Source organism: Sycon ciliatum, chromosome 9 (assembly GCF_964019385.1).
Source record: "Sycon ciliatum chromosome 9, ocSycCili1.1, whole genome shotgun sequence".
NCBI lineage: Eukaryota > Metazoa > Porifera > Calcarea > Leucosolenida > Sycettidae > Sycon > Sycon ciliatum.
Window position 1 is genome coordinate 25,858,858 of NC_088651.1, and position 13,769 is coordinate 25,872,626.

Below are 13,769 nucleotides of genomic sequence, written 5' to 3' on the forward strand. Positions count from 1 at the left end.
CTCCGGCGGGAGGTGGACATCTGGCGGGAGGTGGACATCTGGCGGGATGTTATGCGAGCGGGGCTAGCGACCCTGGATAGACACACAGAACAATAGACAGCGGGCGGCGAAGCGTTGGCTCGCGGAGCCGTTGCTTGCGGCGGTGGTGTCTGCAGGCGATCCTCCGGCGGGAGGTGGACATCCGGCGGGATGTTATGCATGCGGCTTGCGATCCTGGATATACACGCAGAGCACAAGACAGCGAGCAGGTCAGGCTCGCAGAGCCGTGCCCCTAGTATACGTGCAAACATACAACCTGCTAGGTAGGCTTAACGCCCTCTACAATTTGCCTCGGTAGCACGGCAATGCGGTGCCTGGCCCTTATTTGTTTGCGCCATACGGGCCACGCATGTCGCGTACATATGGAGCGCCCCCGAGTACAGCGGTCGCCGGTCCGGGGCCTGCGGGGTGTCGGCCACCATTCCTCCCAAAAAAGAAAAAAAGGGGGTTCTAAGGGGCTGGATAAGCCCGACGCCGGCGATGTGACGGACGAGCCGGCAGAAGTTGTGGCGAGCGGCAAGTTGCATGGTGCTGCGTATCAGGACCATGACCCCGGCGTGTCGGCATAATGCCGGACTCCCAGGCGGTGCACCCTGCTGAATTATCGCAGTGCAAGAGGTCCAGTCTTGCGCACATGGTCTGCTATCGTGTCAATCGTGATTAGAGAGAAACGGTAGGCCTGCTTGTCAATGAACGAATTGACGCTGTTCCCCTCGAGGGCGGACAGGTGCATGATGAGCCGGTGGCCGCCCGACTTCTTGGCGACCACACCTACGCAGGGGTGCGCAGATGGACGAGTGGCGGCGCGTTGAAGGGGCCAGCGGTGTGGCCGCGACTGCATTCCGTGGCCAGGTACTGGTTGACGACCTCGGGGTGTGCTGCCGCTGAAGACAAGTTCGGGCTGCGTACGGACACGTCACGGGGTCCAGTGAACCCGATACGACAGCCGGCACGTAAATTGCTAATAAGGGAAAGAACGAATGCAGGATTAGGGTGCGCCAGCAATTCAGTGTGTAATGCATCAATATTGATAGGGGTGCTGGGGTGTAATGCAGCATTGTTCATAGGGGTGTTAGGGGGCGGGTGAATGCAAGAAAGTGGTGCCGGGGCTGATTGCTGTTCACTCTTATTTCTTGGCTGGACAGGCTGACACAGCGTGCGAGCCTTAGCAGAAGAGGCAGGCGTGTCAAAAGCGACATGGGCTGCTGCAGGCGCCGTGATTGTAGCGGCGGCAGATTTCGGTTGATTTAGTGCTTGCACTCTCATTCGCCTGCTTGCCACGAAAGGCCGAGGTGCACGCTCCGGCCAAGTGCCCCACCTTCTTGCAAATGTTGCAATTGGGGAGGGCCTGTCCCGTGAAACACGTCGCGAAAAGCTCCGTGTCGACCTCTGCCAGGGATCGGCTTGGGTCCTTTGACAGGGCCTGGCGTGCCCGCGTGTCATGGTCCACGACTGCCGAGAAGCGGTACTTCCCGGCTGCCTGTACCATACGTATTTGATGCTGCATCAGTGCAGCGGCGCAGCGAGGGTGATCGCGGATGGCGATCAGGCTAAAAATAGACCATGCCTCGGTCCATGTGGCAAGGTTCACAATTCTTCCTTTCGGTGCGCTTGTCACAGAAAGTGCCCCTTCCTCGTCTATACGGAACCTCTTAGGGGCTGGCTCCCCGGCAGAAATAGGTTTGGGCGGGAGCAGTATTGCCAGATCTATGTACTCGATTCGTCTTATCCGATCGACTGTCTCCAACGAGACGTGCAAAATACAGGAGGGGTAACCCATGTGCGTACAGTGCATGAATTCATCAGCACACATACCGTCTTCTTGCTCCGTGGCGTTCTCCGGTGCGTTGCCGCTGAGGGCTGCTGCCACGCTGGCTGCCACTATCTGCTGGATAGACTCCCTTTGTGCCTGCGAGAAAGCCATGGAGGGTGCTAGACTATCTCTGAGAGCGGAAGCTTAGAAGAGACAATTTCAAACAATTTCTGCGGCGGGCAGGCACAACAAACAACTGGTGAATGTCTTTACTTGTTCCTGCCTTGCGAGGGTGGCCTTGGGTGAGCTTGCACCCAAGGCGGATAGGTGGCTTACGGCATGCCATACGCGCATCGCGGTTGCGAATGCTTGCGTGGGGCCCCGCGTGGGAGCCTGGCAGTGCGTACGACTTTAGCGGAGCTCGTATGAGACTTAGCCGGCTTTGGCGTGTCTGCGGACGGCATCTCCATGCGGGAGATGCGGCTCTGTGACATATAGGTTAACTACGGTTTGCGCAACGCAAACCAACATTTTTACTTTTTATAAATCCTCCTTGGCTCTCCATCCGAGTATGTTAAAGGTGTGCTCTGCATGTAACCATGACTACTACGTGTATTGGTCACATAACTCCATCCAGTTTGACCATGCATGCTGGTCTGGAGATTGTCCTCAGCACTGAGACCAGCCGCTCAGGTAATGCCATGTCTTCCCTATTCGTGTCTACCCTACCAAGAGGCAAGACAAAACAATCACGTGATAGCCATGCAACTAGACTACATGATAGTAAACAGTCATATAAAGTGGAACCTGTCTAAGACGACCGCTTATGGGACCCGGTCAAAACGTGGTCTCTGTTAGTTACCAGGTGGTCTCCTTATACAGGGTCATTTGACTGGAAACAGCATCCCTTGGTCCGGACCCGGTTTCAGTGGTCTTCTAGGACAGGTGGTCGCCTTATCCGAGTGGTCGCCTTGACAGGTTTGACTGTACCTGCCAACCTTTGCAAACCAGAGAAGATAGGGATAATGACATAGGGATAATGACATACGGTCTACTTAGAGAAGATAGGGATAATGACATACGGTAGAGAAGATAGGGATAATGACATACGATAGAGAAGATAGGGATAATGACATACGGTAGAGAAGATAGGGATAATGACATACGGTAGAGAAGATAGGGATAATGACATACGGTAGAGAAGATAGGGATAAGGGTAACATGATAATGACATACGGTAGAGAAGATAGGAATAATGACATACGGTAGAGAAGATAGGAATAATGACATACCGTAGAGAAGATAGGGATAATGACATACGGTCGGTATTAAAATGAGCTTCGAAGTACTATACAAATGTAACTGTGATGCGTGCTACAATATTTTATGCACTTTTGGGTGCCTGTCTGCCCTTTCACCACCCTCGATATCGGGGCGGCGGTCTTGGTGAAGTCGGGCTGGTTGGTATGTATGAGTACAGTGGCAACATCAGTGCTCTTTCCGGAATCAGCCAGACTGACATCAGTCACTCGTTCCGGAATCAGCCAAGCTGACATCAGTGCTCGTCCCGGAATCAGCCATACTGACATCAGTGCTCGTCCCGGAATCAGCCAGACTGACATCAGTGCTCGTTCTGGAATCAGCCAGACTGACCTCAATAAGTTAGTTAGCATGTTAGCGGTGCACAGGCAGCGACAGTGATGGCCAGTTTACACACAATCCCATGCAGACAATCATCATTCTTCGGACCTTGCTCAGATAACATAGCACCGTGCATATTATATTAAAATCATACAAAAGCAACAGAAGGAGCAGCAGCAGCAGCAGCGACGGCAGTGATAACGATAGCGACAATTTTCTACATTACGACATGTACGTTCCCAAAATGTGCTCAATGCAGCGGGTCATGCTCCGCTGTGGCATGTGCACTAAAATGGTCATGTTCACAACACACACCCTTGCACTGTCCCTACACTTATGTGGTTTGTGGTACCTGATGGCCTGGAGCCAATAGAATAAGCCAGGGGCATCGGACACGGTACGGTTACTACGGTATTGACCGTACCACTCGTTGCCCTAGATACCCCGTGAATCAATAAAATGCATTTATCTCGGCTCTAAATTTTCAAAATTTTTGTCTCAGCCAAACCTCCCCCATGAGTACTAACTTGCACTTCAGATGGCTGACCGTACCGCACTAGAATGCCTTCCGACACCCCTGTCAGCTAATACATTTCCAAATGCTGTTGAGCTCACGCCATGGTATACAGAGAACCGGGCCTCTTACGAGAGGTTTAACATTACAATGAAGCAGGCGTTCAGAAGAGCAGGGAATACAAGGAGGTCAAACATCCATTGCAGCTTGCATCGGTACCTTATCGAGAGCGGGTGGGGTGTGGAGGGGGGGGGGGGAGGGGTAGGAAGGGGGAGGGAAGGGTGTGTGGAAGGGGGTGGGGGGAAGGGGTAGGAAGGGGGTGGGGAAGGGGGTGGGGAAGGGGGGGGAAGGGGTAGGAAGGGGGTGGGGAAGGGGAAGGAAGGGGGTGGGGAAGGGGAAGGAAGGGGGTGGGGAAGGGGAAGGATCGCAGCGGGGAGCATACCTGCGGGTAGTAGGTGCTAGTCTATTGAAACCTCAAGTGAAAATCCTCATACATGTCAACTTCGCTAATAACTACTGCCGGTATAATGACTATTCGCGAATAACGACAGAATTTCCATGCCCAGAGCAAAGTCCATTCTATCTGTAAACATACAATGAGGCTTTAGGTATAACAACACTTTGCGAATAAGGACACTTTGCTGATGCCCGGCCGAGTGTCGTTATACGCAATGTTGACTGCACATGTCATTATAATGTGTGTAGCATGAGTGTGGTTTGGTCAAGTGAATCAAGATGGTGCTTTACTGCACTTATTTAGGTGTACAAAGACACGAGCAAACACTCTCCGTTCACTGTTCACAGCTAGAAACACTAGCCTGGGATGGGACGCGGCAGATTGCACCGGCTGACCAAGCATCCAGGCAGCATTGAACGGCGAGTTCGGAAACTCTAGGCAGCACCGACTGACGACTCCAGCAGCCGGCTGTGCTCGTCAGGCGGTGGTGGGGTCATGTGACCGTGCTCCAGAACGGCCTCGTGGTTCTGGATCTGACGGCGTCGCCGCTCGCTGACGCCGTCCAGTCGGTCGCCGTCCGACCCCAACATGCGGATGAGGTCGCTGGTGTCGTCTACCACATCGTCATGGTTATCGCCTTGCCTGGCCATCTGCTGCCGCGGACGAAGCTTGTAGTATAAGAGTACTACGATCTTCCAGAGAAGAAGACAGTAGAAGAGCAGCGTGGGCCAGGTCATCAGGACGCGGAGCACGTACTTGCGTTCAGGACTGTCCAACACGCTGTCCTCGGTGGTGGTGACGCAGGTGGTGAACGTGATCAGCAGCATGTTGGTAAGCACGGCCGCCTCCAGGTAGTTACACCAGTGTCTGCGGCGGAGCGGCGGCGGCATGCTGACGAACGCCGTCGTGTCCGCGTCCTCGCCGTCCGCGGCCGTATACGGCTGCACCCATATATGGAAGAGCAGGCAGGCGAGCAGCACGACGCCGATGAGGCAGTGTTTGACCCACTCGCTGAAGTTGTTCATGTAGATGATGATGATGATGAAACGCCGTATCAAATCCACTGTCCACCACTGTCGTGCAAAGTTGTCACGTTTCACTCCAACCTGGAGAAGATAAGGTGAACGGGTGAGGAAAGTGAGAAGAAAATGGATTTGAATACTGGTTGGCAAAGTAGTTCAGTGACATGATGGGGTTGTATTAGTCTGTGTGTGCGTGGAGGGGCGGAGGGTGTGTGTGTGTGTGTGTGTGTGCGTTTGTACGTCGGCAGAATGGACGACTCGCGCGCACCGAAGCAATTGCTGTTCGGCGAGCTGCCTGCCCCCCGTCCTCGTCACGGCCCGAAGAAGAGGTGGCGAGATGTGGTGTCGACTGACCTGGCGGACCTCGGCGTGACCACCTGGCTTGAGAGTTGCCAAGGTCGTCCCGGCTGGAGACGAGTTGCGAGTAGCACTCCACCGCCACGGCCCGCTCCTGATCCTCTTCTATGTGTCTATGGACGCCCGTTTCGTCGACCAGGAGACCTGACACGACATGCCAAGTTCTGCGCTCGTGTTCTCACTTGAACTTTCCGACATTCGCTATCATTGCGTACGCAATGGGCAAGATCAAGGTCGAGGTCAAGGTGTGTGTGTGCGTGTGTGCGTGCATGTGTGTGTGTGTGTGTATGCGTGCACGCGTGTGTGTTTGTGTGTGTGTGTGTGTGTGTGTGCGTGTGTGTGTGTGTGTGTGTGTGTGTGTGTGTGTGTATGCGTGCACGTGTGTGTGTGTGTAAAAAAAGACCAAAAGTAGGGATTCACTGGCCAGAAAAAGCCACTTCATAGCTGTGTGGTCTAGACCAGGCTGAATAGTGGCGGCCAATTCTTCAGCCTTGCAAGCTGTTGAATGGTGCAATCCCAGCACAAGTTGCTATGGCTTCTGCTGTAGCATCGCTATCATCACCTCCGGCGATGGGCGTCCAATGGTCCAATGGTGTGTGTGTGTGTGTGTGTGTGTGTGTGTGTGTGTGTGTGTGTGCGCGTTGCAAGCCTTGCAGCCTTGCAAGCTGTTGAATGGTGCAATCCCAGCACAAGTTGCTATGGCTTCTGCCGTAGCATTGCTATCATCGCCTCCGGAGATGGGCGTCAAAGGTCAAGGTCAAGGTGTGTGTGTGTGTGTGTGTGTGTGTGTGTGTGTGTGTGTGTGTGTGTGTGTGTGTGCGTGCGTATGTGTGTGTGTGTGTGTGTGTGTGTGTGTGTGTGTGTGTGAGTGCGTATGTGTGTGTGTGTGTGTGTGCGCGCGTGCGCGTGTGTGTGCGTACGTGTGTGTGTGTGTGCGCAGGTTTGTACATAGGGTTTCCAATTGCACACTGGCAATTGGTGGACACTGGCGCTTTCTACCTTTGATGATATTGAGCAGATTGGGTCATCGTTATGATATTGAGCAGATTGGGTCATCGTTACGATATTGAGCAGATTGGGTCATCGTTATTATATTGAGCAGATTGGGTCATCGTTATGATATTGAGCAGATTGGGTCATCGTTATGATATTGAGCAGATTGGGTCATCGTTATGATATTGAGCAGATTGGGTCATCGTTATTATATTGAGCAGATTGGGTCATCGTTGCACAGCAGAAACTACACATGTCTATAATTATAAGGGTTGGTTCACATAAGCCAAAATCGGCGCCGGGAAGCACCGGCGGTGAGCCAGCTCCCAATCCGTCCCTCATACGACTCGAATACCAAATCTACTTTATAATAGTACAGAATTTGCCGAAATGATACGACAGGTTTGCCAATTGAGGCTTGAATTCCTTGTTTCTTCAGTAGTTCAAGGTCTTTCGGTGATAGCTGCTCGGTGCTACCTTTTACTGGAGATCATGAAACTACTTCTCCACCTTTCATTGCAGTCTAGTAAGCAATGGTGTCGAAATTATGCATGCAAGCGTTGATAAAGTAACACGAACTTGCCAGTATATCCTTCGTGTTTTTTTATTTGTTTCAATTGTATTCGTCTCATAAGTTGCACAAAAGTCAAGCAGATCCTCCGACAAGGACGAGTTGGTATGCAGACTTAATCTGCCACCTTGAAGAGACTACAAGAATGGCAAACTGGCTTCATCTTTACTTGACTTTAGCTTCAACTTAGGATGATATAGGATGAGTTTTGGTTTGAAATTTTGACAAAGTCTGCGTTCCGACACCGGCGATCACCGGCGCAAACGGTTCACAAACCACGTTTGATCAAAATTGGGCGGGATCGGTGCAGGTGCAGATCGCAAGAGTTGGGCACTGCCCAACTTTGCCGGGGGTCCCTTGCGATTATTTTCCGTATGACTTTGTTACGACTGCACTGGTTCACATAATCGCAGTGCGTCGGCAGTAGTTGCAAGAGGCCCGCCGCCGGCGACATGTGAACCAACCCTAAGGCAGTGCTGCCAAGGACAAAAATTCATTCGCTATCTGAAGCAATATATTGTATTTTGAAGTACCATTTGAACCCTACCATCAAGAGTACAGGGAGCACAGGGTGTGCAGCTGGAGACTGCTCTGCATGGGTGTCTGTCACCGCGAAATTCCGCGATTACAGCGTAATAATATAGTTGGTGCAGATTAGCGGTGGGAAGTGGCGTATTGCGTACAACTGAGCTGCAGTTGTGCACGAAGAGACCTGCTTGAATCCTGCTTTCACAAACTAAATCACTAAAATGATGCAATCCCGGAAGTTCGCCGTTCCAGAAACCCACCAGAGCTGCTGCACACTCTGGGCTTCTGGACCTCTACCCCAGCTCTGCTCTGCTCTGCCCTCGTTACTGCAATTCCGGGGTTTCAAAGTTATTTTATAACGAGTATTATCTTCTATCCGGATTGGCATAATCGTAGACCGCTAGTTTCAGCGGGTACAATTTTTAGCATTTTTTGAATTTGGACCAATTCGCGATGAAATATTGTAGTGATCCGAGTTTCAGAGTTTAAAAAGAAGGATGACTAGTTGCAAGAGGAGATAAAAAAGAGTGTGCAACGCCGGGGTGGGTTGGCCCGCGGCGGAATTTTTTGTTGACGTAATCTTTCCGACGACGCACGCGCTTTGGAAAGTTTTGCCTCGTGCACTTGGCCGGGCTTTACATTACAAGGCCGGTGCCCAGCACGCGCTCTCACGCTGCTCTGTGGCAAAATGCGCGTTCTTCTGAAAAAAAGGTGACGTCAACAAAAAATTCCGCCGCGGGCGGGGTATCTGCAGATTGTGCAGAAGAGATCCGGAGTTGCACACTCTTGTTTACCTACTCTTGATAGTATTGTACTGTACATGCAGAATTTTGATTGGCGCGGCAAAACTTTACGAAAACACTCCTCTCGATGAAGTCACTAAAACTAACCGTTTAACAGTATCACATTTCAGGCGTCAGGGGATTTTGGTTTGCTGTCTAATGGTGAGGCTTATCTTGTAACTAATGTCGCACTAACGAGGGCGGCGTCCAGGGAGCTATGAAGCCGAGACCTCCGGTCGGTTGAGCTTAATGGGCTCCACCACCACACTCCATTATTCACCCCAGTGTCTGGAGATATGTGAATTTGTAGAGAGAAAGAAAGAAAGAAAAAAGAGACTCGTACCATTCAGGTAGAGGCAGTTAACAGGACAACACCACACCCCTACCTTGAGTGCCAGCTTCAAACCGTCCATTGTTTTCTCCATGGAGCGCGGCGTCTTGCCTTCTTGAGACAGATATGCAACCATGATAACGAAAACTGCCAGGAGACAGATCATGACTGACGCTACGATTGCAGCGGCTTTATGACCATCCTCGAAGAAGTCCTGCGACGCGTCGTAGAAAAATTTCTGTGAACGGACAAAGAGACACGAATATGTGTGTCAGTTTGTCAACTATTAACAGAAACACAATCAATCCACAACCCCCGGGCAGCAATTTATTTTGACAGAAACGTTTCTCTCCCAAACTCATCATTGTTTACTTTTGGAAGATGATAATATGAGAGAATAAACGAGATGGCTCAGTATAGCAGAAAACATAGCTTCTCCAACAATGTCTGCTCCAGAGCCGGGCCAACCGGGGGAGACACCTAGTAGTGGAGGGGGGGGGGGGGTACTAGGACCAGTTTCGAAAAGAACATCGGGTCACTTGTGACCCGGTTGAGAATACAATATCATGTGTCAGAGAGTCCTAAAAGACTTAAAACTCCCTGACGTACATGCAGAAGCCGCACTTGAACGAAACCGGCTCTGACCCGGTTGCAAGGGTTGTGCCAGGTGCACGTGTACCCGGTTTGTTCGAAAACCGCGAGTCACACTGTGCAGGTGTCGAAAGCAGAAGCAATGCGGACGCCGGCAACATGGTGCCAACAACAGTACTCTAAGTGAACCAATAGTCGGCGCATGTTCGTTTTCGGCTGTTTTCGGCCTGGTCCGAATTGGCCCAAAATTAGCCGCGGCCGAAATTTAGCTTTGCAAGGCTCAGCGTGCCGGTGTAAACAGTAAGCATCAGTGCAGGCTGAATATTTAATGTGGTCGAAATGTGTTTTAGCCCCGGGAGGTCGAAATTTGAATGGGCCGAAAATTCATAAACTTACGGTACGTGGCTGAGGGAAAACACCCAGAACACTCGGGTAGATTCACAGAACAATAAGAGACGGGAGAGGGGGCACATGACACAATAAGAGATGAGAGAGGGGTCACATGACACAATAAGAGACGGGAGAGGGGGCACATGACACAATAAAAGACGAGAGAGGGGTCACATGACACAATAAGAGACGAGAGAGGGGTCACATGACACAATAAGAGACGAGAGAGGGGGCACATGACACAATAAGAGACGAGAGAGGGGTCACATGACACAATACGAGACGAGAGAGGGGTCACATGACACAATAAGAGACGAGAGAGTGGGCACATGACACAATAAGAGATGAGAGAGGGGTCACCTGACACAATAAGAGACGGGAGAGGGGTCGCATGACACAATAAAAGACGGGAGAGGGGGCACATGACACAATAAGAGACGAGAGAGGGGTCACATGACACAATAAGAGACGAGAGAGGGGGCACATGACACAATAAGAGACGAGAGAGGGGGCACATGACACAATAAGAGACGAGAGAGGGTCACATGACACAATACGAGACGAGAGAGGGGTCACATGACACAATACGAGACGAGAGAGGGGTCACATGACACAATAAGAGACGAGAGAGGGGGCACATGACACAATAAGAGATGAGAGAGGGGTCACATGACACAATAAGAGACGGGAGAGGGGTCACATGACACAATAAGAGACGGGAGAGGGGGCACATGACACAATAAGAGACGAGAGAGGGGTCACATGACACAATAAGAGACGAGAGAGGGGTCACATGACACAATAAGAGACGAGAGAGGGGTCACATGACACAATAAGAGACGAGAGAGGGGGCACATGACACAATAAGAGACGAGAGAGGGGGCACATGGTAAACTATGTACATGTCCTGTCGTGGACATGGAAATCCGGTCAGAGGTCAAGCGGCCCAAGGGCGCTGGCCATGCAGCCATGAGTATGCAAACGATCAATACGCGTACTGTGCATGCAACGTTCTGCACGCAATGAGAGCGCCGGCCTCACACCATTCGACCAGACTTCCATATCCACGACAGTACTTGCAGACCAATGCCACAGTTACCTGCCTGCATGGTCTCTCACGAACTGTGTTTCCTGTGTTTCCTGTACTGGATGTATGCAAGTGGGGTGTATGCAAGCGGGGTGTATGCAAGCGGGGTGTATGCAAGCGGGGTGTATGCAAGCGGGGTGTATGCAAGTGGGGTGTATGCATGATGTTGGCAATGCATACTGATGACCGGTGTTGAAACCTAACCATTGAGATAATGCCATACACCATGGATTGGTTGAATACACACACACGCACGCACGCCCGCCCGCCCGCCCGCCCGCCCCCCCCCCCCCCCCCCCCCCACCCACCCACCCACCCACCCACACACACACACACACATACACAAACGCACACACACACACACACACACACACACACACACACACACACACACACACACACACACACACACACACACACACACACACACACACACATACACAGACGCACCCCCCCCCCCCCCCCACACACACCGCTAGCACCCGCGGCCCATCCCCGTCGCAGCCCACACCACATCACTAACACTCACCTTTGTATGATGAGGTGATATCTGTACGGATGACAGAAGGCGCATGCAGGTTCCCATTATGTGACTTGCGGGCAGGTACAGCAGCAGGAGCGTGCCGTCAAAAATCTGAAAAGAATTCCCTCGATTCATCCAGCTGAAGAAAGCAAACAAGCCAGCATTTCACCAACAACAGTGTGCTGGAGCGTGTACTGCAAATACACAAAATTCCCGGTCTCCGAAAATTCGGCATTCCACGATTTCCGAAATTTCGCCAGAAATTTATTTTCGGCACGGGTACATCACCGAAGCTAGTGTGAAACATTTCATCGGCGTGTTCGTGGGTCGGTGGCAAATATAGCCGAAATTAAGTGTCTGCCGGAATTTTGTATATAAAAAGAAAGGACAAAATGTTACGAGTTATGACTATTGCCCACCAACATAACCAGATAATGTTACAGATTTTTTCCCTTTGTTTTTATCCATGATTATTTTGGCTCAACATCCGAGTTCAAATTTGGAAATTTTTATATTTACTGTACCCAATGCTGTAGACAGCAAGCTGTTGTTTCGACCACACATGCCTCATCAGTGCATCTACGACCTTTAAAAGTAAGTCCAGCTTTACTTACAGTGTGTGCTCCCAGATTGAACGGCACATTGGTGATGGAGCGGCCCAGTTCTCTTCGAGAGCTGGCTGCCAGATTGTTGACATCTGAGTGTTGAAAATCTGGTTTAGTTGGTGGACTCTACCACGTAACTTGTGCCCGACTGTTTTCAATGTTTCTATTTTTCAATTGGAATAAGAACCCCGATGGTGAGTCAAGGAAAAAAATTAACATGGAAATTGTGGGCACATGTTATGCGATCGACTCCACCAACTAAACCAGATTTTGAACAGTCAGACGTGCACAATCTAGCACAAAATTGACAAGGAGCACTGAGACATTTTTTGCTGGATTGCTAGATTGTGCACGTCTGATTGTTCAAAATCTGGTTTAGTTGGTGGACTCGATCGCATAACTTGTGCCCACAATTTCCATGTTAAATTTGAATGTACTTTATATGTGAGAAGTTGCGACTTCAGCGGTATTAGTCATGAAGTTGTTTGCTCCTACGAGGAACAAACACTTCCTGCCGAACTTGACACTTGACTGACTCACGACTGCCATCGACGTGCTCCTCGGGTTCTCCGGATGGCAGTCGCGAGTCAGTCAAGTGTCAAGTTCGGCAGGAAGCTTGTGTTCATCGTTGGGGCAAGCATGTACTTTTTAATAATTTTACACTTTGCACACGACACAGAGCATCATGCATCATTGGTTGTAACTTAGAGTTTCATGCCCATAGTTGTCGGATGATTGCCTATGGGCTTGAAACCTTTAAAGTTACAACGAATAATGCGTGGTGCTCTGTGTCGTGTGTAAGATAGCTCTACCGAGCCAAAGGACTCTCATTGGTATATTTTATACTTAATAAGGAGGCGCGGATTATTTAACTCACCATTTTCTGATAAAGAAATGCAATGGGAAGAGCAGGAAGAAGATCAACGCCGGAGTGAGGAATCGCCACGCTATGCTATCGGCCATTGAATCAGATCTGACGAAGCATTTGCCCGGCCAGTCCAGATTTGCAACGGCCCAGAGCGGCTGAATCATCTTGGAGAAGGGGTCGCAGTTCTCCGTACACTGCAGGAACATGGCACAAAGCAAGGTACAGTAAAAAAGGCGAGCACTCAGATAAGGCGACCATCCGTCCTAAAAGACAACTGAAACCAGGACCAAGGGATGCTAATTCCAGTCAAATGGCTCTGGATACGGAAACCCGACCTGGTAGCAGAGACCACGTTTTGATTGTTCCTAGATCGGTCGTGTTGTACAGGTTTTGCTGTAACTATCTGCCAGTGTGTGTGCACTAATCACCTGACACCTGTGCTAGTGGCTGTGGACTTCGCTTCAACTCCACCACATGTGCTCTCTTGTCGGGCCCACACTCACACCAGCAACACGACTGCAAGTTGTTGTAGATGCAGTGGAACCTGTCTAAGACGACCGCTGATGGGACCTTCAAAATGGGGTCTCTGTTTTTTTTGTTTTTGTTTTTAATTTATTGATTTTTTACTAAGGCCACAGCTTCCAATCATGGCATGCAAAGCAGCGGTGCAGCATCGCAGGCATGAATCGTGGGTTACCAGGTGGTCTCCTTATACGG

General features: G+C 50.7%; 1 protein-coding gene across 1 annotated transcript in view; it reads right to left on the reverse strand.

Annotated features, from left to right (window-relative positions):
- Positions 1–3,992: 3,992 nt before the first annotated feature.
- The window catches only part of LOC135824717 (uncharacterized), a 35,530-nt gene continuing 25,753 nt past the window's right edge, over positions 3,993–13,769 (reverse strand). Inside the window, exons 14-17 of the mRNA XM_065337424.1 lie at positions 13,062–13,246; positions 11,586–11,718; positions 9,044–9,226; positions 3,993–5,510 (exon numbers count right to left, since the gene is read on the reverse strand). Of these exons, the coding sequence (XP_065193496.1) occupies positions 4,839–5,510; positions 9,044–9,226; positions 11,586–11,718; positions 13,062–13,246 (1,173 nt within the window). The 3' untranslated portion in view covers positions 3,993–4,838. The remainder of the gene's footprint in view (positions 5,511–9,043; positions 9,227–11,585; positions 11,719–13,061; positions 13,247–13,769) is intronic.